At 38.0% G+C, this 23,671-nt stretch overlaps 1 protein-coding gene across 1 annotated transcript in view; it reads left to right on the forward strand.

Moving 5' to 3' along the window:
• rnf144aa (ring finger protein 144aa) overlaps nt 1-23,671 on the forward strand; it is a 38,004-nt gene that overhangs the window by 9,360 nt on the left and 4,973 nt on the right. The window contains exons 3-8 of the mRNA XM_053509493.1: nt 9,199-9,350; nt 12,554-12,658; nt 13,450-13,510; nt 17,730-17,940; nt 19,519-19,666; nt 19,870-19,959. Of these exons, the coding sequence (XP_053365468.1) occupies nt 9,216-9,350; nt 12,554-12,658; nt 13,450-13,510; nt 17,730-17,940; nt 19,519-19,666; nt 19,870-19,959 (750 nt within the window). The 5' untranslated portion in view covers nt 9,199-9,215. The remainder of the gene's footprint in view (nt 1-9,198; nt 9,351-12,553; nt 12,659-13,449; nt 13,511-17,729; nt 17,941-19,518; nt 19,667-19,869; nt 19,960-23,671) is intronic.

Here is a 23,671-nt window from a genome sequence, read left to right on the forward strand (position 1 = left end):
GAATCTCTTGTTCCACACAACAAGTAGTGCCCTTAATCAGTTAGTGATATAGCTTGCGTTAGTCATATACAAAATGCACATACTGTTCAGAGGCAATTCAGTTCCGCTTGAAAGCAATTAATAAGTATTGTTTATGATGACATGGCATACCACAAGGGAACCTACTTTCAGCTACCTTTAGTGTTATTAACGTTTGTTAGAACAATCTGTGAAGAAGAGTGATGCAAATAACTGTTGTATAATGTTATACCAGAAACCAGCATGATGAATGAAACAAGTTACTGTGACCACCCAGCTGTAAACAGGCTTACACACAGGATCGGGTGGCATCACTGAAATGATCATTAAACAAAACAGTCTTTTGTTTTTTAATAAAACTTTGTCAAACATAGTGCTTTGATAGTAGTTGATAAATTTTGTAATTAAATATTTGGAATCTGTGATATATTTGTTAGTGAAACTGACTTTCATATTTATGTAATAAAACGTTCCTTGGATTTCATCTCTCACTGAGGTTTTTTATTTCTTCTAGTCTCATTTTAGCTGTCATTTGTGGCACACTCATTCGCAACTTAAATGCTTTTGATTTGTGAGTTTCATATGGAGCCAAAGTTTACCCTGGTGTTTACTTCAAACTAAAATACTGTCATATGACTTGATATGAGCTGTTGAGTTTTTCAGTACAATACATATACACATTCTTGTTATTAAAAACAGCTGGCTATTTGAAACAGCTGCATGCTCTATTGATCTCTAAGTGCCGAGTTAATCTCTAGCTTTTTAACAAAGCACTGGAAGGATGAAGGCTTGATTTTTTTATTTCTTTGGGACCATTCGTGAGTGTTCTTATAGTGGTTCTGTAACCAAAAAGGAATAAGAAGTGGTGCATTCTTTAGTGGGAAGAATTAGTTAATCATTTTCTTACAGCAGGTTTCATCATTTACTGCAGGTGTGTTTTTCCCACCAGGAAAGGAAATTCCCTACAGGAAGCTGGCGCTGCTTAACTTTGAGTTATCTGCTTGGACTTTTCAGTTATAGTGTTTTGCTAACTTATCACTGAGCGGAGATAACGCCTTTAGTGCTTTCGACCAGACCTGAAACTTTGTTCAGGAGTGGTTTTGCTGTTCGCCATTCCACAGCAGTGTTTTTTGAGTAATTTGAATGTGAGTGGTATGAATTTTAATAAAGAGTGAAATTTTTAAATCTCTTAGGACTATCTTTGAGGAGTAAGACAGCAGCAGGAGGGGAACAGAACAATTATGAATTTGATGATTTTAATAGAAACCACACCTTCTATTAATGGCAGCATAAACGTTGCATGCTGTTATGGACAAATGCAACGTAATTGTCAGCTTGAAGAGACGGCGCTATCTCAGAAATGCCAAGGTTTGTTTCCGGGTCAGAGTGGCTCTGAGTGGCGCAGTGGTAAATTGCTAACCCTATCGCAGAAAATGTGATCATCTTTGGCTTTATAGTGTTGCCTTGATGGGGAGTTCCCTAATGAGTGACGATTAAATTAGGGAGAAAACCTGGGACCCGGTTTTCTCTAAAGATTCTTTCTGAACTCTGCAAATATTTTGCAGCTAAAGAAAGTAAAAAAAAAAAGGTGCCTGAGCCAATTCTAATTTACATGAAACCATTTGCATTGTCTGTTTCACATAAAATCATTTTATATTTCAGTGTCATTTAAAATAATTTACCAAGGGTAACTTAAGGTCAAGATGTCACACAGTTTATTCTAACAGCTAGTGTTTGATTCCGTAATCGATTGCTGGTTTGAGTAAACCAATCGATCGAGTAAATAATCAGTGTAACAGTTTTTATAATACTTCTCGAGCTCTTTGTGTTTGCTGAAAATCAGTCCCACTGCGAGTATCTTACCTGTATATACACCAACTAGAATTAATCACATAAGTGTCTGTTATAAAGTATATTAATGTTACCGACACAACACAGCCGACAAAGCAGTAGTGCGTTGTCATTGTAGTCCAACTAGTATTTACCAATGAACTCATTTTCCTTGTTACAGATTTTGCAATTTTAGATTTTCCTTTCTTGGTGGTTTACTAACATTTCTTCCCCTGTGTTGTGACTTTATTTACAGCAGTTGCCCCAGTACACAGAAAGAAAATGTGCCACATGGCACTTACAGTATGATGACACACATTACTATAGACGGTTTTAAAGTACAGATTTGATCATTGGGTAGTGTTGCTGTCTTTGGGTTTCTTTTGTCTGTGTGGAGTTTCACATGTTCGACCTGTGTGTATAAATGTCCTCTGGGTACTGTGGTTTCTTCTCACTTCTTATATGACTACCTTTTTTTTTTTTTTCATTTCTTTTTTTTTTTTTAACCAGAAAAAAGTGAAAAACTGTTGCATAGCTGCCAGAATTAGGGTTGTTTTGTTCTTTATGTGAGGAGTATAAGATAATAGACAATTCTTGCTAGCATGAGATTGAAATAATGTAGTAGGTTCACAGAGAGATTGCCAGATAATCTTAGGCATTAAGTAGTAAGAGGTAATTACACTTAAAACTGCTCTAAATAGACTTCTCGGCTCTATGTATAGACTGCAAGTTAGAACAGTTAAGAAGGCTTATTTTTCTGGTCCCTGTGAAGTTTCAGGGCTTTAGGGTTGCACCATGCATCGTTACGTCTTTTTCAAGAAACGAGTTTAGCGTCAGAGTGCATCAGAGCTGTTGCTATGTTTGGAAGCGGAGACTGAATGGTTGCTCTGGTAACAAGCCAAAACCTGCCTTATAGCTCTGCTGTGAATGTGTGTAGCTTTAGCAATATGGGTAGTTCATGACATGGGTTCTAAGCAATCTATGACGGTAATCTAAAATGAGTGGATTTAAGATGAAATAAAAACACACTCGTGCTGTATCTCATAACACTCTTTAACAGATGATTGGGTTTTATGAAAGAAAAAAACCATCCATGAATCTCAGCTGTCTCAAATGATGATGACGATTTTGCTATATCTCGAGTAATCTGCTGGCTTTGAATAGATTAGATGTTCTATATATAGCAGCTGTTTTTACACTAAGCTCATAAGGCAGCAAAGAGAACCTTACCGATTGTGAAGAATTGTCCTTAAAAGAACGAATTTGAAGTTGTTGAATTTGAAATTAAGTACTATAGTGATTAAGGACCACATATTTTACTTTTTTTTTATTATTTTTTTTTTTTTAAGTTAACACAGGTCTCAGAGCATGTCTATTAATGTTCCAGCTGAAATATCCCTCAGATAATGCGTTTTTGCATACCTCACACACCACCCGTTTCACTCCTCTTCCGTTTCAGTATCTATGTAAAGGCGCTCCTGCTGAGCCACTTCCCAAATGAGTACAGCAGAGCTGAGCAACAAGCCAGGGCAGATAATCTTATATGAGGTCATATAATGGGAAGGGGGGAACGGATTTAATTGGCTTGTTTAAGCCCTGACCTGACCAGAAATGGAAAAGTGTATGTCCCTCCCTTGGACACACAGTGGAGACTTGCCTGAATATCTAAAAATGACAAAAATGTGAACTTTGCATAGCACACCCGCTTAAAATTTAGTAGCATTGTATTATTCATAAATAATATAGTTACACAACTGGGGAATTTTTGCAAGCGTGTATTTGTACATTAGCAATTACACATACAGTAGTTCCCCGATTGTCATTCCCATCATGTATGTTTGTTTTCCGTATGAAGCTAACCCAGATTTCTTTAATTTAAGGAGGAAATGATGTCAGCATGTAACATGTCTCATCTTCTCCACGAGATTATTTTCCCATAAAACACCCAAGTTTTAGGAAGACAGACTATTTATATAGATGATTATGTGCTAATTATTTTCAGAGTTTTGTCCAGAAACAAGGCACAAAGCAATTTGTGTCCCAGCAGGGTGGAATTGAGAGCAGATGCTCCACGCTTGCTGCTAGACGGGAGACAGAACAAGCACCGCTTTCCTGCAAGGTGCTTAATTTTGTTGTGTGAGACTAAACTGGGAAGTTCATTTAATACCTACGTGAGCAGATAAATTACTGTTTTTTTTTGTTGTTGTTGTTGTTTTTTTTTTGTGGTTGTTGTTGGTGGTTTTGCAGTGATTTTTACAGCAGTTTAATTTAAATGTAAGAATAAAAACTCAACTTTTTGCCATGTTTGGTTGCTTTTCAAGCAGCAATGAACCCGCGGTAAATGATGCAAACGTAGGATTTCTTAGCCATGGATGTATTACCAGTTAGTGTTTAGTTTATGGCCTAAAAGTACGTGTTTTATAATTCTTTCTGCTGCAGGTAATCCATTTATTGTTAAACAAATACGGGCAGAGGGGAATACTTTATTTAGCTCTGTTTATATTTGAGCGCAAGTATGTTAGAACAGCAGGTCTAAAGAGCAGTATTAGCAAGGACGATCATTAAAATTAAGCAGAGTGCAGACACGAGTTGCCCTGTGCTCAGTGCTTGTAGAACAGAATGGCTTATAAAGTATACGCAGCAGCCTGCCTTGCTCGCTTCACTGCTCCATGCCTGTGACCTCTTTTGTGTGTACACCATTCACTGCACCTTGTGCTTATTTTTTATGCATACTACTTTGCATGCACAGGTTTGCTGAACTCATCTTCTCTGTTAAACATATCAAACAACATTTTATCCTTTTTATGTGCTACTACCAGTCAAACCTTTGGGCAGACTCTCTCATTCCATTTAAAGCATTCCATGGTTTTATATTTCTGCGTACATTGTGAAACAATGCTGAAGGCGTCCAAAATATGCAATAATCTCTTTTTAACAGTTCATATCGAGATTTGTCTGCACTGTAAAGCTTTCATAAAGGCTCTAATCGAAGGTGCACTAATTGGTGGTTTTTAAGGCTTGTAACTCTAAATGAACTTTTCCTCCTCTGCAGCATTTTGGTCTTGATTTCCTGAGATGGTCTTCACGAGAGCCAGTTTTAAGTCATGGTGCTTGATGGGTTTTGCAAATGCATTTGACAATACTGGTCTTGCAAGAACTGTTCCAGGACAGCAGACCTTTATGTCTCAAAATAACAACTGACTGTTGGTGTTACTTAATTACCTAATACCATGTGTGTTCTTTCACACTTAAAAAAAAAAATGTCCAGGATTGTTCTAGAATGTAAAAAAATTAATTCAAACTTGTGTCCAAACCTTCGACTGCTACTATATATCTCAAAATAGTGACAAATAAGATTGAATATTTAATATCCACTGCTGCTTGGCTGAGAAAGATATGCATTTGCAATGTATTATGCAATACTAAAGAATGATAAGACTGCTAACAGAGGTGGATAGGGAATGTTGTAGAGATGGATGGATACGGAATACAGAGCAGCAGGACATGGCAGAATGAGGAGAGGCTGAGGGATGAGGAGTCTGAACCGTGCAGAGACAATTGGCCCTGGTTTTATCAGTTGTGACAGTGCTCTGCTATTCAACACTGAATTACACAATGTAATGCTTGTATTATATCACAAATAAAAAATTTTTTTTTTAGTTCTTAAAGCATCCATAGATCACCTTGTTGGCTTGAAATAGCAAAGTTGTCTTGGTCATGAAGGAAAAAAGTTGTATGACCTTCGCTGGCTGAAACGGTCTCACTGGTTGATTCGAACAACTTTATCACAGGAACAGTCTGGAACGGTTAGGCTACAACCAGCGTGGTGGTGTACTATAATAAATAGTGATAGTTTATGATTTTACAAGATCAGCTTTTTTTTTTATCCCAGGAAAAATTTTATTCGTTCCACTTCCTCAAATGTGTTAAAAATTAATCGAATACTTGCTGTAGTGCAGTGCCAGGTTATGTTGTTTTTGAAAATTAGATTTTCAGCTCAGTAAATGTATTTGTGTTGAAGATTGATTGCTTTTTTTTCCATAAGATTCATGAATTCTTTCTGTGGCATTAAATATCAGAGTATTAAAGTATTTCTGCTACTGTACTTTCACAGTGCATTTAACCTACAACTGGTTCGGTGTAGAAGTGCAATGGATAATTGATGTAGTTGACAAAAAATATTCTGACTGCATAAGATCATCAAACAAATGCTCTAATAAACCATTTATTAGAGTGAAGTGAAAAATGGTATGATACCTTTACTGTCCAAAACCTTTTCACTCATAACTCAGTCATAAACAGTGTGCACAGCAAGTTTTTCAAAGTTTACATTGCCTGGTGTGGGAACAGAGAATTTATGCTGGAGCATCTGAATAGGAGGCACGCTGGCTCTCATGTCTCTGAATTAACAACCTGCTTAGATCACTAACTGTTGCTCAACATTAACGTTTGCCCAAATCAAGTAAACTGTGTTTGTAATTCTGCATTCTGTTGTCTGATCAGGAATCGTGAAATTAATGTTTTTTTTCTTAATCCATTTAATTCAAATGTGTATGAGTGAGAACAAAATGTGTTTAGATAATAATGAGATTGTCCCTGATAAGCAAGCCAAGGGTTTCGGTGATGGTGCAAGGAAAAACCCCCTATAGGAGGAAACCTTGACTCAACAGGGAACCCATCCTAATTTGGGTGATAACGGATAACAGGAATTATATAACGACATCATGTGTGTTAGGTTGCTGGAAGTTCAGTATAACAGAAGTTTTCCTAGTTATGATGGAGTCCAGTTCAGCACAGAGTTAGCAGGTGCAGAGGACAGAGGGGGGTCTGGATTACTGGATGCTCAGGAGCAGCATGTTTAGTTTCAAACCATCATGAAGCAGAATCCAGCTGGAGGTGGTTCCTCTCTGGATGCATTAGGATCCTCACAGGGTTGGCCTTTGTCTACTAATGCTGGCACAATCTCCAGATGCCTCAGGATGGGTAGAAAAATAAAGAACAGGTGGAAAGAATAAGCATAGTTTGCCGTTCAGGATTAGCAGCACTAGATAAGAGTGTGCGTTTAGATGTGCTGGAGTACAAGGTTATGGAATGAATTATTAATGCGTATTGAAAAGATGTGTCTTGAGTCGACTTTTAAACTGACAGTTTAGACTGTGTCTGAGCCCTGAAAACTGTCTGAAAGGCTATTCCAAAGCTCAGGAGTTAAATATGAGAACGCTCTACCCCCCTTTTGTAGATTTTGATATTCTGGGAACTACCAGAAGTCCAAAGTTTTGCGATCTACATTTTTCCATGTTGGAAAAGGTATCTCTGATTTGATTTGAAATCGCTTAATACTTCAGGGGAAAATGTTTCTATTTTGTACCTGAGCCTCTAATAACGAGGGTGGGCAGCTTCTTAACTTCTCTTTAACACCCTTCCTCCAGCCTCCTAACACACAGCATGATTGCAGATCAACCCCTGCTATCTGATAATACCCAATTGAGGATGTGTTCCCTGTTGAGTCTGGTTCCTCTGAAGTGAGTTGTTCCTTGCCACCGTCAGCCTCGGCTTGACCCTAATCAGATTTCGGGACAATCTAATAATAATTATGTATATATTTCCTTATGCTTTTTAAACTCATTTTCATAATTAGTTAAATGAGTAAAGATGATTTGTGACAATGTTAAAACTGAATTGATCTCAGCACAAATGTATTTCAGGGCAACAACAAAAAAAGGTTTTTCAATTCTTCTTAATACTTTATTTTAACTGCCATGCTTGCCATTTTTAAAGGCATTTGTTTGCTCATACAGTGGACATAAGAAGAACCATAACTAAGTCAAGGAAAGTCTATTTGTATTTTAAAAACAGCAATAGTAGAAAAAGTTACAATTTCATTAGAGAAGGGTTTCCCAGGTTCACTAGTAATATAATCAACATATAATTAACAGTAATGTCTAGCTTAATATTCGCTAGCATTGGAAAAAACGCATAAAGTTGCATTCATTGCAGCTAACCTTAATTGTTGTTGAATTGTGAGAATGTTAGCATTTGTCTATTCCTTGTTCAAACTTTTTTACTGATGAAGTTGAATAGATATCAACACCTTCGCAGGTTTTTTTTGTTGTTTTTTATTATTTATTTTGTCCCATTAAAACCGAAGCTGTGAGTAAATGGAGTTCTGAGCAGTGTTTGTCCCCCACCATGGTTGCCTCTCAGTATCTAATGTTCTTGCTTCACACTCTAATTGACTCAAAGTAGCTTTTAAGAGTTTCAGCAGGCTTCAAACCTAAAACTGTTAAAAGGTTCTTCCAGGTCAGAAGCACCGCCCTGTCCGCTTGTAGACAGTTCAGGTGTCGGCTTCTGGGATGCACTCGAGCTTGGAAGCTCAGATGTTCTCTCTCTCTTCCACACACACACACACAGGTGCTTCTTCACTAACCACAGAAGCCCTTTGACAGCACTCGACGTCTACTTTCACATCAGCGTTTCCTGTAAACACTTCAGACACAAGTCGGTCTGTGTGGCGGAGCCCAGCTCACAATAAGAAACAGGAAGGCACAGAAAGAGAGATGCCTGCCAAAAATAATCCTCCTCCCTCGATCTGCAGAGGAGGACTGGAGGCACAAGCAAGTGTGATTTCTGCACCTTTTTTTAGAGCCAGAGTGGAGTTCCAACAAAAGAAGCCTGAAAAGAGGGCCGTTTCCTCTCCGCCCCACAGTCTGTTGTGTGGGCTTGTGTGACGGAGCATTTTGGGCACAACTCAAAGCTTTTTCCATTACAGTTCCTCTCTGTAAAGTTATTCAGGAAGCATTCGAAAATTCCCAGGCCTAAGCTTCTTTGACCTTCTCTCTGTGGCATCTGTTACATCTTTCTACATAGTCATGCAGTACCTTGATGTACGTCTGGAGTGTTGGTCATTTTGTTAGTGCTCATGGCGCTGCACATTATAAAAGCACTTGGCAGTACAGCTGTTTGTTCATATTATTTTTAGTCGAGCTGTGTTAAAGGCAGTTCATGAAAAAGGTCATGTGAGGGCAGAACATTTAGTTCCACGGTCCCCAGATTCATGAAATTTCAACAAACTCACTGTAACTAAAAACTATCTCCTGTCTTCAATCACAGCTTTCATGACTTTGATCTTGGCTCTGAGAAAGGCCCTAAACAGTATTCATTTCTTTATTAGCAGGCCAAGCACAGCATGTTCATCAGTGCCCTCTTTAGTGTTCTTTGTAACACATCAGGAACTGGCTACTGAGCCTCTGAGGGTGCTGTTTTGATGGTGCTTGGACCCCTCAAATCGCAACGTGCAGTCTTCTTTATTATTTTGATTACTTTGTAAGAGAAAAACTTCTGTCTTTGCAGTCGTGAAGTCAGGAACCATGACGACGGCTCGTTATAGGCCAACCTGGGACCTGGCCCTGGACCCGCTGGTGTCCTGTAAGCTCTGTCTTGGAGAGTTCCCCCTGGAGCAGATGACCACCATCACACAGTGTCAGTGTGTGTTCTGCACTTTGGTGAGTTCAAATCCATCCAATCTCATTTTATTAGCTAAACAACCTCTCAGGGTTCTCTGCTGTAGAGAGAAACAGAGATAGCTTTAGAATGCAGACATGCCCAGGCAGCTAACAGTGTATGAAATAATTAGATCTTTGATGATGTAGCTCAGCTTATGGAGGATGAAATGTGGTGTATTAGGGCTTTTCTCTCTGTGTGTGCGTTTTTTATTATTATTTTTTTTTTCTTAGCTGTGGTTTGCTGGGCCTGTGGTAAACGTAATCGTTAACTGGGTGTGCAAACAGTAAAGTTTTTCTTTCCCTGCCCTTTGCTTTTTTATAAGAGCCTAAATCAATTCCAGTTCTATTCAATTTTGGCCTGCACTCTGCAGGTTATTGGCTTTTCTACCACAATCTACCACCTGCCTTATTTTAATATGCAGCCTAAACTGATTTACAGCTTGTGCAAAGAAATACAACATGGCCAGTGAATTAAATGTCTGTTGCCTGAATTTAATGATCTTCAGCATGAATTATGAAACTAAAGTAGAAGTAAATACAGTATGGTTCAAAACTCATTTCTTCCTATTTGGCTTTCAAAACGTTTTTGTATTTTTAATGCAGTCTCGATAAATAGCTCTCCAGGCTTCCTGATTTATTATTTTTTTGCTGTCACTTACCACTTTTCTACTAAAGTAGTTCCCGAGCTAGTTTGGACCCGGTGCCCAGTTTCGAACCAGTTCTTTGTTTTCAGACAGCCAAAGCATCTGCCCTCAGACAACCATTTCCATGCTGGCACCAACACTTTGCTGGGCTAGAACAAAGAACTGCTTAAGTCAGAGGCAGCTCAAATGTCTTCGAGTACTAGTAAAGCCAAGAGAATTGCTCACAAAGCCGTTGTTGTCCTTGCTGCTAGCATTTTTTTTTTTGCTGTCAGCATTGCCTCCAACATTGCTGGGCAGGTAGAGATGTACGCAGTGATGTAATGATGTGACTCTATAGCCCAGGGAAAACAAAGCCAGTTCTTAGAAGGTTCGCTTTTAAACTAGCTCTGAACCTGCACTAGCACCAGACATAAACTAGTTCACTTTTGTGGAAAAGGGTCTCTTTTCAGTTCAGTTCCTGTACCTGATCAGTTACAGAGGAATGTTATTTTTGTTTAAGCCACACCGTGACCTTTAAATCATTCACTTATATGAAATATCTAACTTATGACCTGCATCAGTGAGAAAGTTGCAGATGATGACAGAATATCAAGCTGGTGTTTGTTGAATGCTGAGTGGTTGGAACAGACGAGACCAGAAAAGAGGTTGCTGCTAAGGTTGTTACATAAACAACCAGTTTTTAAATTGTTTCTTGTAACTTTGCAGCCTGTTACAATAAAATGTGTACATATTTCCCTAATTTAATCTGTAATTTAATATAAGGAAATGAGGCTTGCCTCAAGGCTTTTGCACAGTACTGTGTATTCAATGAATCACAATGGGGCAAATATAGTGTTAATGGGTCTAAATAGTGCAGTCGATTTGCTGAAGAAACAACAGTTAGCAGCCAGGAAGACTGTTTGTTATGCCCACATGGCTGAGTGTGATTCAGTTCCAGGAATAAACATTGGAAGCAGCTCTTGTTACCTCATGCCCCATGTGGTGGCGAGCTGTGCTGGTACTAGCTGCCCCTTTACTCTGATCTGTGGCCAGGCTAATTCTTTCTGCTTGTGATGCTAAAGAAAGAGGAGAAACATGATTGTATGCCAAGTGGAAAGGTTTTGCCTAGGTGTGGTATGGCTCACTCAAACACCAACAAGCTTTCTCTTAAAGGTGCAGTAGTCAGGAACAGTGGTGTGATAGTACGCAAAGGTCACGGTTTTGAAGTATGGAAAAGGGAAGTGAAAAAAAGAGACATTTTTTCACTTATTATGAGTTTAACTTTAAACATGTGGACTTGTTTAAACATGGAAACTGGCAAACTAGCTATAATTTCCTGAACATATGAGTAACGCACAAGAATTGTACTTAACACTAATTAAACAATGGTTCATTTAAATAGTGGATTTTACCTGCACTATTTGTTACTTTCTTTTTTTTGTTTTGCACAACTTGGTAAACCTTTCTTTCGACAAGTAAATGGGGAGTGTGTCCTTTATGTGACACAAAATGTCACAGCAACAGAAGTCAGCTTGTGATTGACATTTAGTGGTATTATTATTATTATTATTATCTCCATAAATTATAATGTATGTACAGGTATTATCTTTAGATTAATCAACAGACGGCCATATTTGTTTGTTAAATCTAAAACTGACTATACAGTACATTGTTTACGAGAAAAAAATATTCCTCACTCATCTGAGTTAGATGCCTACTGTAGCTACCCAAACACAACATTCCCCACTTTCTCTGTTGAACACACCCAGGTCAGAAATGACATACAATCCATCTGACACGTTAAAGTTTTGGAGCATGGTATTAGCATCTTTTTGCAGGATGTAGAATGTGTTTATTGGGTTAAGAAGGCTGTGTTGTTGTTTTTTTCCTTATATTGGTCACTTCACATGTTTAAATATGTTTTCCTGTGTATATTAATCACTGTAACTATAGTAACTTGGAGACCTCCAAGAATATTGGAAACCACATTTACCATCATAATCCATGATTTTTGACTCCATTTTTGAAACTATTAAGTAGAGCACCTAGGTATTATGACACTGTGTCGAGTGATTCCCATCCTTATTGATTAATAATAGTTTTCCTTCCCATGTTACTTCACATTAACAGCCCTTAACTAATAAAAAGGGTGGTGGTCTGTTCTGAGGTTAATAATAATAAGGATAATGAGGTTTAATTTGTAGATCATTATATGTTTATAGTTACCAATCCATTTGATCCCTTATTTTAAAGCTGCTCTCTCTGTTCCTTCTGGAGATCAATTAGTCTGAGAGAACCGAAGAATTGCTCTAATTGTAGCTGTCTGGTTAAAATAACACCAAATTATCATGCATCCTGATCATGCATATAATATGCCTATAATTTCATTTATTAATAAAATATATTACCCTTCCAAACTCCCTTTATTACATACATGGATGTAGATATCTTCCGAATATATTAAAACTGTTATGGATTCTTACCACAGAGTGTATTTTTGTTTAGACTTGCATGTTGAACAGTTAAGGAATAATCTCTCTCTCTCTCTCTCTTGCTCTCTCTCTCTCTCTCTCTTTGCAGTGCCTAAAGCAATATGTGGAGCTTCTCATTAAGGAGGGCCTTGAAACTGCTATTAGCTGTCCGGATTCTGCCTGTCCAAAACGTGGACATTTGCAAGAACACGAGGTACATCCTGTGCAAACTTTTCTATTACTCCGAATGATGAAACATACACTCAATTTATTTTTTTCACTTGCTTACTTTCTTTCTCACTCATGTATGCATTAGTTTTTTAAAACATCTGCACTTACAATTTTTCCCTCTGAATCAAATGTGCATCAGCAGAAAGCTGTAGAAAACTCCAATATGAAAATTGCATTTAAAGCTCAGCTGTCTGGTAGTTTCAGGCACTAAACATTAGCTACGACCATAAGCAATAAGCTAAACAAATAATATCTGTCTGTGACAAATTATCCTCCCTCAGGCCAATAACCATAGGGGATTTTTTTTCTTTAAATATTGGCATTATTAGCTATGATTTCTTTTTTTTTTTTTTATTGACCACAATATCTTCAGTGTGTGTATCGTGCTCAACTCCTTCTAAGAATTATAATATTTAGGGATGGTCAGTGGTCATGGAGACCCTACAAGAACCTTTGGGATAATCATGACCTGGATAACTGGGCTTTTAAAATAAATATTTTACACAGGCATGTTTACAGACTCTCTCAAGGATGTAATTTACCTTAAGAGTGTGATCCCTAGTCCACTTCTGTGTGTACAACCCTGTGTTCGAACCCAGCAGTGTGTAACAGGGAAATCAAAGTTGCTTTGTCTTTTCTTGAGAAAGAGAGGGAGCAAAAGAGAGAAAAATGGTATTGTAACTGCATTCAAAGACCCTACTTTTAATGCTGTTACATCTCTCTCTCTCTCTCTCTCTCTCTCTCTCATATACACACATGCTCTCTCATACACAGATCGAGTGCATGGTGGCGTCAGAGATAATGCAGAGATACAGGAAGCTGCAGTTTGAAAAAGGTAAGTGGTGTAGATAATGTGTAGAAAGTATTGGATAACAAATATAATGTGTGCTCAATAAACTATATATGAAAAATAAAAAAATGCAAAATGCTTTCATGTTTCCTAATCTTCATGGTAGTTTCTGTGAATTGGGATGCTATACAGTTTGGATGTTGTGTGACCACCATCTTAGAATACATATTTATAAAACTATATGGGATACTGTTGTGTACCTGTATAGACTAAATCATTTACAAATTGTCAGACACATGCACATCTTGCAAGATAAAACATGGGTTAAGTAGGTTAACACTGTACAATACTGTATGCAAAGTTGTTTAATCCTATTGATTAAGGATGCGGAGAATGACTTAAGAGACGGGTAAAATTTTAGCTCCAAAATTACAATCGCAATTACATAAAACAACAGGAAGCGGGTTCCTCCCTAACTCGCTCAAATCCACGGTGTGCAGCAAAAACGGCGTGTATTGTACATGCAAATGTGTTAACATTTCAGTAGGTAGCATGTTTCGACAAAACATGCAAAACCACAGACTTGCACTAAGACACGTTGTCTAAACAGAGATTAGAGAGCACATGAATGTACAAGGCTGTGCTGGATCAAGTGCTATTTTATTAGCTGCTGAATAATAAGGGTGGATGCCGTAGTGTTGTGTTAAACCAGATTTACAGTGATTTATTTGATTATTTGTACTGCTTAGGGATTATTGGAATTCCTCACAATGTAATTAACATTAGGTTCTTTAGAATAAATAAAGAACAGGAATGAGTTAAGTGAACGTTAGGTGCTTGAAATAAAGCAAAATGTATCTAAATAATATATATATTTTTTAAATTATTATTATTATTATTATTATTATTTTTAATGGAGCATCAAAAGTTTATTCTTAAATGTTTTATACATTTGGAAATATCTTGCCTGATGGGTGGATCACTTCCTCTCCTTGTGGTTTATGTGTGAGAACACTTTGCACTTTTGTCACCTCCTGTATTATCTCTCTCTGCTTTCTCTAAGTGGAAACACAGCCACAAACTAGCGTGTCTGTGTGCGTGTGTGTAGGTGCAAAGATGTGTTCCCTCACAGAAGTGTGATTCAGTAGACCGCTGTCAGTACACGTGCATCCTGTGGAGGTCACATTGCCCGAGAGCAGTCTCTATCACCTGAGAGTCCCTGTGGCGTGCGTGCACACGCGCACACACGCGCACACACACTCACACTGCCTACCACCTGCTTTCATTCATCAGTGTCAGCCAGAACTATAAGTTGTCCTTTTGCTCACATTATCACTTTATTTCTGAATCATAGGAGTTTACTGGAGTGCACGTCCATTTCAGAACAAAAATAAAAAGGCTAATTTTAAGATGAAACATCTGTTGCATTTAGCCAACAGAGTCTTGCATGTTCATGGCAAAACTTAAAATTTACATGTTTGCAGCTATGATGAACTACATGCAGTGTGCTTTTTCCAGCAGTTATTGTCAGTTCATCAAGATTTAAAACAGCCACAGCAATAAAAGGAAATGAGATCAGAGGAGAAAAAACTACTGACAAAAATGAGTCAGTTTAAAATGATGCAGTTTATTAATAAATAGTGTAGTATTTTTTGTTTGTTTGTTTTTTTGTTGTTTAAATTGCAGAGCTTATATACTGTATTTTGACGTAATTCCATGAGCATTACCAGTGTAGTACCAGTATGACCAGTGCAGAGCCTAAATCAAAGTGGGTTAATATATTTTTAAAATTTCCTTAGTAGTCTTTGATGAGTCAAAAAGGGTATTACACTTCACGTTCACTTTGTAGCCGTAAGACATGTCTTTTTTTTCCCAGCATGCCATAGCTCATATGATGTTCTGTACAGTGCCCCAAGAAAGTATTTACCCCTAGAAGAGATTATTACTCTTCTTGTTGTATTGAATCATCTGTTTAAGTATCAGAGGTTTGTTTTTGCATCTGTTTATGTAAATATCAACATAAAATAAATGAAATTTATTATTTACATGATCACAAAATTAGTGACTAATAAAAATGCTCAATTAATACGTTATCACCACCCTTCTTTCTTCTAACAATCTAATTTAGGAGTATTATTTAAATTTCTCAAGCATTCTGTGTTCATTTAAATTCTATTTCTGTTTAAATGTTTGCTTGTGTATATATATACAATATATATCTGACATTTAGAGGTTTCTCGGCTAAAACGGCAGATTAGATCAGTTCTGCTGTCATAAAACACCAAGCAGCCACCCTTGAAGCTTTGAGATTAAAGGTGTAAGGATGAAAAAAGCTGAATATGGCTGTTAAGAAAAAGACCAGCAATGCTTTAGACCTTCCTATGAGTCAAATCCATTATAAATGGAACAAATCTACAGCACAGTCCATAAACTAGCTGGATCAGGTCGTCTTTCCAAATTGAGCACGTGCGAAGACACATTCAGCTACAGCACTGCAAGAGTAACAAAATTCACTGGCTAAAATAGGGGAACCTGTGCAGACCTCAATGTCCTCAGTGCTTTACGCACATGGCCCATGTGAGAGAGAAGCCACTTCTGAGAAAGAACCAGATAAAGACACGACTGAAGCTTTTTCTTTTTTCTTTTTTTTTCCTTCCAAATGGAAGGGGCTTTTAGAAAATGATTTGACAGCACTTAATGTAAAAGCAAAACAAGAACAGTTTGTGTTTTGGAATAGATCAAAGAGATGTATAAAAACATGAGCTACGGCAAAGCTGAGGCAAAATAAAGTGGCGCCATGTAAAAGGCACAGAAAAGCTGTTGGCTAGCTTGTTACTGTAGTACTCTTTCAGACATTGGTGACACTGTGTGTATGCTGGTGAATATATTTTTTGAGCTAGCCAGCTTTGTGTCAAATTGTCGAAAACTGCCAGGGTAGCACAAATTATAGTATGGCAATTTTAGATAGGGTAGCACAAATCGATATACTAGGCTAAATGCTACTACCGCAGTAAATAGAGCATTTTTTTTATATTTTATTATAACATAGTTATTGGAGAATTTAGGAGTAGCATATTCTGATAGACAAATATCCCCATTAAATAATTCTCCCGATACATAATCAACAAAATAGATGCAACAGTTCCCAAGCTCGTCACTCTTTACATGCACAAAACCGTTGGGTAGCAAAAAATGGTAGGTAGCATGTGTTGGCAGCACACTGGCAAGCTGTCACCCTGACACACCTCAGTGAGCCAGAGTCTTGCCAAACAGCTACAAAATGACTCATTATGATTTGTGTGAAAAATATGAACGTGGGAACTGGACTTTAATATTGCCAAATTTGGTCAGGTTAGTCTGGATTCAATAAAAGATGCATTCTAAGGTTTAATAATAAATATTGCTTTCTCTGTTATAGCTTTTCTCATTTCTAGAGACCGTTTCAACTCTGATTGTACAGCAGTGTGTTGCATTTTAAAAGTAATTTTTACATCAGCTTTGGCTGGATGAATGAGATTCAGTTGAAGAGCCAAAATGAATGCAGTTCTTCATTCAAACATCTAGACCTTCAAAGCAAATTAGTGCTGTTTTTCTGGAGTTAGTGATCAATCTGTTCTTTTTTCTTATGTTGAAGGACATGTATCAACCTACATAGCACTTCTACGGTCTTCTCAGGAAGAAAGTCTGACCTTGTTTGCACAAGTGACCGGTATTCTGCCCACTCTGCTCATGAACAAATCAGAGAGTACAAGAAGCTCAAATACGGAATGTTTTTTTTTTATCAAGCACTAAGTTTTGCAAGTTTTGGTAGTAAGAATGTGGTTGGCATTGTCTGGTGAATTCTGAGTAACATTAAAATGGCACTTTTATAAAAACTGAAAATGAAATATTTGCGTTGATTGGAAGATCCCAGGTTTAAACTCCACCTTCACCAAGTTTCCACTGAGCAAGGCCCTTAACCCACAACTGCTCAGATGTATAATGAGATAAAAAAATTAAGTGTCTCTTAAATCTTGTCAGTGTAAATATCTGACGGTACAGGCTAACCTTGCTTGCGGTACAGGCTATCATGCCTTTCCTTAGTGTAAAGATGTCTTGTAGCCAACAAACCTGAAAGAAGCAGTCATTCTCAAAGTTTCTTTAGAGCACAGTAATTCACGACAGTGGTGTTCTAAGGCTCCTCAGTGTAACCAAGGTAATCTGACGGTAAACAGCTGGGCAGAATGAGTAAACACACACACTGCTCTTCTGTTCCCTGATACAGAGGTGCTGTTGGACCCATGCCGGACATGGTGCCCATCATCATCGTGCCAGGCCGTGTGCCAGGTGAAGGAGGCAGACTCCGCCCGGCCGCAGCTGGTACGCTGTGGTAACTGCACGCTGGAATTCTGCTCTGCCTGCAAGGCCAGCTGGCACCCAGGCCAAGAGTGCCAGGAGAACCCGCCCATCACTGCCTTTCTGCCTGGCGAGAGCAGGTACCGCTTATTAAGCCTCATTCACACATCCGACTTGCATCATCAGATATTTTTATCTGTTTGGCACTCCTATGTGAGCTTCAGCCGAACAGCTTTTGGCATTGTGTTGCTTTTTAAATTAGAATAAAATTTGATTTTAATAATGAAAGATAATTTAATTCATTGTGTATTTTATGAAGATGTCTTATGTGATAGTTTTTGCTGCTCAAAGGTGGAGCTAAAATTTCAAACAGTCACAAAAAAATTTCTTATTTATAGACAGTAGTTAATGGGTAATGAATAACCGTTAAAAGGTTAAAAGTAACATTTAAGCATAGGTAGCCACCTTTAGGTCATCTGAGTGGCTTGTCCAGACCTTTTATAGCCACAGACTTTAAATGAATACTTCAAAAATTACCTTAAAAATCACCAATTAACAGCACTCAGATTAGACCATTTATGAATACTCAGATCATGAGTAACAGATGCATCTCAACATGCATATTTTGGGTGCCTTCAGCATCGTTTACAATGTAGAAGGAAACAAAACTAAGGAACGACCATGGGGTTAGAAAGTAATCCCAAACTTCTGGCTATTAATATTAAGATGTTAATGCATGTGATTAATCTAGAAATTTTAATGCATTACCATTTTTTTTTTTGCCCTAATGGCTTCCCATAATCACAGCATGGTTCCCCAGCTTTGTGTGATGATGGCACTTTTAACATAAATGATAAGATAACTGAGAAAACATCACCAGATGATACTAAACTTATTCATTATCAAAAACTTTTAGATGGAAGTTTTGATAAAACCAAAGTATTGTGATTGTGCTATGTTCAAGAGGATCTTTGTTTACAATAATACATTATATATAAGATGTGGTAGTGGAGGCTCTGGCAGCTAAGGCTCCAAGTTGTTGATTTTTGGAACTAAGGATACCGGTGCGAGCCCTGTCTTTGGTGGGTTGTCACACCCCATACTGCCCTGCCACTGCATGCAGTGCCAGTCCCATTCGAGAGATTTCCATTTAACATTTGTGAAATGGTAATGTTTAAGAAAACTGTATAATCCATTTCCTCTAACGAGTTTGTTATGTCTAATGTTGGTGCTAATATTAGTATGTCTAATATCAGTGTTGTCAATCGATTAAAACATTTTAATCTACTTAATCACGGTCAAAGTCTGTGATTAATCACGGATCATGTAATACTCCGATTTACTTGTATTGTAAATGTGCAGTGTTGGAATAAAGAAATGCATGACAAACTTGTTAGAGGAAATATAAAGAATTTAAATGTAAAATAAATAAAAAATATATTATTTATTTTTATATTTATTTAATATTATTATTATTTTATTATTCCCCCGGTCTTTAAAAGTTTTGCAAAGGTCTAATTTTCCTTAAAAACTACTCACAAACTGTCAAAGAAATCTAGTAAACAGCTCGGGAACACTGTGCTGTACACTTTGGACAGAGTCAAAGTGATTAATTAAAAAGGATTACTATTTAAGCTGAAAACCACAATTATTAAACAATGTTTTACTTTGTGTTGTTTCAGTCTTTTCCCCATAGATCATGTTTTTTTGTGTCGCAGTTCTTTTTTTAAAAGCGATGACGATGACGCTCCTATCAAGCGCTGTCCCAAATGTAAAGTATACATCGAGCGAGACGAAGGTTGTGCGCAGATGATGTGCAAGAACTGCAAGCATGCTTTCTGCTGGTACTGCCTGGAGTCTTTGGATGTAAGTGCACCTTCTCGTATATGTTTTCTTCCCGCATCCTCTCGCACGTGCTTCCCAGAACAAATATAACCCAGCATGTTTCTTTTGCTGCTTGGTGGCCATGTGTCTGTCACTTGTACCATGCTGCGGCCGCAGCCTATTCTTTTGTGCGACTGTCGCACACACCCGCCGAGATAAACAGCGCCCTCTCCTGTGTTTGACAGGACGACTTCCTCCTGATCCATTACGATAAAGGACCCTGCCGCAACAAGCTGGGCCACTCCAGAGCCTCTGTGATTTGGCACAGAACGCAGGTGGGCACCTATGTTTTGTTTTTTTTGTTTGTTTGTTTTTTTCCTCCACCTCCTCTCTTCTCCTTTTTTCTTTTCATTGCTCATTTAGTCTTATGAGCCAGAGCAGTATGACTCAGGAGTGTACACGTGCACTCGGACACGACCGAAGAGAAGCCATTCACCCACAGAGTCCTGGTTATTGGTTTGTGGTGTGCACCTGGAAGGAGTATAAGCTGCTGTTTGCGTTTAAATCCCAGGTTGTTGTTAATCTTCCTGTATGACATTTTGTTCTAAATCACAAATTATTCTAAAATTTTTTAAAAGACCATTTATAAGACTAGATGAAGAATAAAACTTTTGTGAGGGTCGGTGCAGTAAAATGTATTGATACCTATTAAACCTTTTCTGCACAGAAAGGTCTCTTACAGAGAAACGAGTAGAGCAGTGAGTGTTTTAAAATATAATAAGTGGTAGCAGGGACAAGCATGTTTGTGTTCTCCTTACTCATTAACCACATTCCTCCACTGAGACCATGGTAACTGGCTGTAACTTATTGCAGAAACACTGACCACAGAAAGACCCGAGTGACCAGAGGTGAAAACACGGGCTAGTGTGTGAGGATTTCACGGAGTAAAAGCGGCTATGCTCTGATGAGGTTCAGAGCACTTTGCTGAAACGGTTTGCAAGTGTCAGTAAATTGTGTACCTGAACAAACTATTGTAATGAATGCAAAAGCTGACTCAGTCACTTTTCCTCAGACAAAGTGTTAAGAAAGAAATAACAAAGGCAGGTTTTTATGCTACAATGCTTATATTCCAATAACTGCACAAACTGGGTACAGGGTGACCACAAAAGTCTTTATTTAAAAACAAGACTTGCAGCAAATGCTCAAATTGATGACCTCTGACATTTGGGTATATAAGCTGAATAAAAAAAAGATTTCTTTCTTTAGTGCCGCGATTGTTTTTGGCTGATTCTCATAAACTTCTGACCTCGGATAACCCTAAAGGAAAACGCTGTTATGTTTGGGTCAGTGCAATTTTCTATTGTTGGTTTCAAAGCCATCTTGGGTTTGGAATACTAAAAATATCACATTTTATGCAAGGGAAAATGCCTATGGATGCAGATCTTTCAGTCCCCCTGTATATTGTGTATTTTGTTTAGACACACAATTACATAATTTTGGGATGTCAAGACAATGTATAAAATTTAAAGGTTACAGCCATGGAAATGTGCACACAGTCAAGAACACTGGTTTTGAAAATAGTCTAAACCTGTTATCTTTAGACATTCTCTTATATTTGTTAAACTTAGCCTTTCTGGTTGTCAGTTAATGCTTATTTTCATTTTTTTTTTCGTTGTTCACTTTTTTATGAGAATGACTGGAGATAACAACCCTAGGGGAAAATATAAAAGTAACGGTTTTAAAATAAGGTTTCTAATAAGATTTTAAAGGGGAGATTTCAAGATTTTTTTTTTACATCTGTCTTAAATCAAAATTGACGTGCATATAAATAAGTACATAACCATAGGCCATACATACTGTAGGTTAGTTCTGTGCAAAGAAAAGAGTCAAATTTGTACTTAATGCATGGTAACTTTGAAAGGCACCAACTTGGTTTAGCTCTGTGTGACTGCAGAAGCTTTGTCTGTAAATCTCAGCTGAACAATTTTGGCATGGAACAAAGGTTGTGGAATTTGGCTGTACTGTATTTACTTACATTCTACTCTCGTTCTGGTCAACCAAGCTTCACAGTTGCTGTGCAGACAGGAAAATTAATAACTAAGACCTATAGTTAATGTACTTACATGCACTTCAATTTTGATTTAAGGCAGACTTGAAAAGGCACCAAATATGCCTTTAAGGTTTATTACATGTGAAAAAAACTAGTCTATTAGTATTATTTAGCATACTCTTTAAATGTGAGGCTACCTTACGTATTAAATATATGCTGAAATGTCTCAAAAACTTCAGTACAAATGGACCGACATGGACCACTGAATGCTGTCGCGAGTTCAGATTAAAGCAAAGAGCTGAAGTCACTTTGCACAAAGCCATCTGTTGCTCAACAGGGAGTTTGGAGTGAGTGAGCCAGACAGCGTTGGAGCACACGGACACTTCCACGCTATTATAGCATTGCAACTGCACCTTCTTCAGCTCTGTATTTCTTTTGCTTAAACACACCCTTTGTCTATTAGAGGGAATTTGTAACGAAGAGGAGGTGGAGGGGGTGGAGGGGGAGTTGTATATTAAAGGAAATACAAAAATTATACTTTTTCCTGTGCTATGTTTGTATTTATGAATTCTGGTCTTGTAAGAACATTTTGGTCATTTATGCCAAAATCAAGTTGCTGTGAATTCAGAATGAGTCATATGCAGCACTTGAGCGGCACTAGGTGACACGAGGCAGCAATTTGTTCTTTGTTGTCACTTAATTTGTACAAGTATTTGGTGCAGGCAGATTCTAGAGCATGTGTGTCACCCTGTAGGCCCATGGGCTGCATATAGGGTACTGCCTTGTTTCATTTAGCCCAGACGAGTTTGTAGTAAAAAAAAAAAATCTAAATATTAAATAGTAGAACAATTGTAGTAGTTCTGGTACTATACTAGACCATTAATATCTTGAAATGTACACAGATCCATAGGATACTAAGAAGGCTGCTACCTGAGCTCTGCACATGCCACTGTACATGAGCATTAAATTAAATCTCAAATGCATAAAACCCTGGTTAAACCTTGATGCTGGTTTAACCTGCATTTAAAAACGTTCCTGATTTTGGGTGTTACCGTAGTTTAGTGGTTGGTTGACATGTACCACCCAGTGTAGTCGTTGCCAAAAGTTTTGAGAATGACACAAATATTAGTTTTCTTTTTTAGGACCTCTGCAATTCGACTGGTCATGCTCTCAATCAACCCCTGGTCCAAATCCTGACTGATAGAAACCATTTTTTCATATTCACTTCTTGGAGTTTGTCAGAATTAGTGGGTTTTTGTTCGTCCACCCCCCTCTTGAGGATTGACCACAAGTTCTCCATGGGATTAAGATCTGGGGAGTTTCCAGGCCATGGACCCAAAATTTCAAGGTTTTGGTTCCCGAGCCACTTAGTTATCACTTTTGCCTTATGGCACGGTGCTCCATCAAGCTGAAAAATGCATTGTTCTTCACCAAACTGTTGTTTGATTGTTGGAACAAGTTGCTTTTGGAGGGTGTTTTGGTACATTTGGGCATTTGGCATTTTGGTACCATTCTTTATTTATGGCTGTGTTTTTGGGCAAAATTGTGAGTGAGCCCACTCCCTTGGATGAGAAGCAACCCCACACATGAATGGTCTCAGGATGCTTTACTGTTGGCATGACACAGAACTGATGGTAGCGCTCACCTTTTCTTCTCCGGACAAGCCTTTTTCCAGATGCCCCAGGTAGAGATGATTCTCTTTAGGGGACGATCCTGGCGCTTGCTGGACGTTCTTGGACACCCTGAAGCCTTTTTAACAAGAATTGAACCTCTTTCCTTGAAGTTCTTAATGATCCTATAAATTGTTGATTTACGTGCAATCTCAGTAGCCACAATATCCTTGCCTGTTAAGCCATTTTTATGCAACGCAATGATGGCTGCACGCGTTTCTTTGCAGGTCACCATGGTTAACAATGGAAGAACAATGATTTCAAGAATCACCCTCCTTTTAACATGTCAAGTCTGCCATTCTAACCCAATCAGCCTGACATAATGAT

The sequence above is a fragment of the Clarias gariepinus genome, chromosome 13, assembly GCF_024256425.1.
Source record: "Clarias gariepinus isolate MV-2021 ecotype Netherlands chromosome 13, CGAR_prim_01v2, whole genome shotgun sequence".
NCBI lineage: Eukaryota > Metazoa > Chordata > Actinopteri > Siluriformes > Clariidae > Clarias > Clarias gariepinus.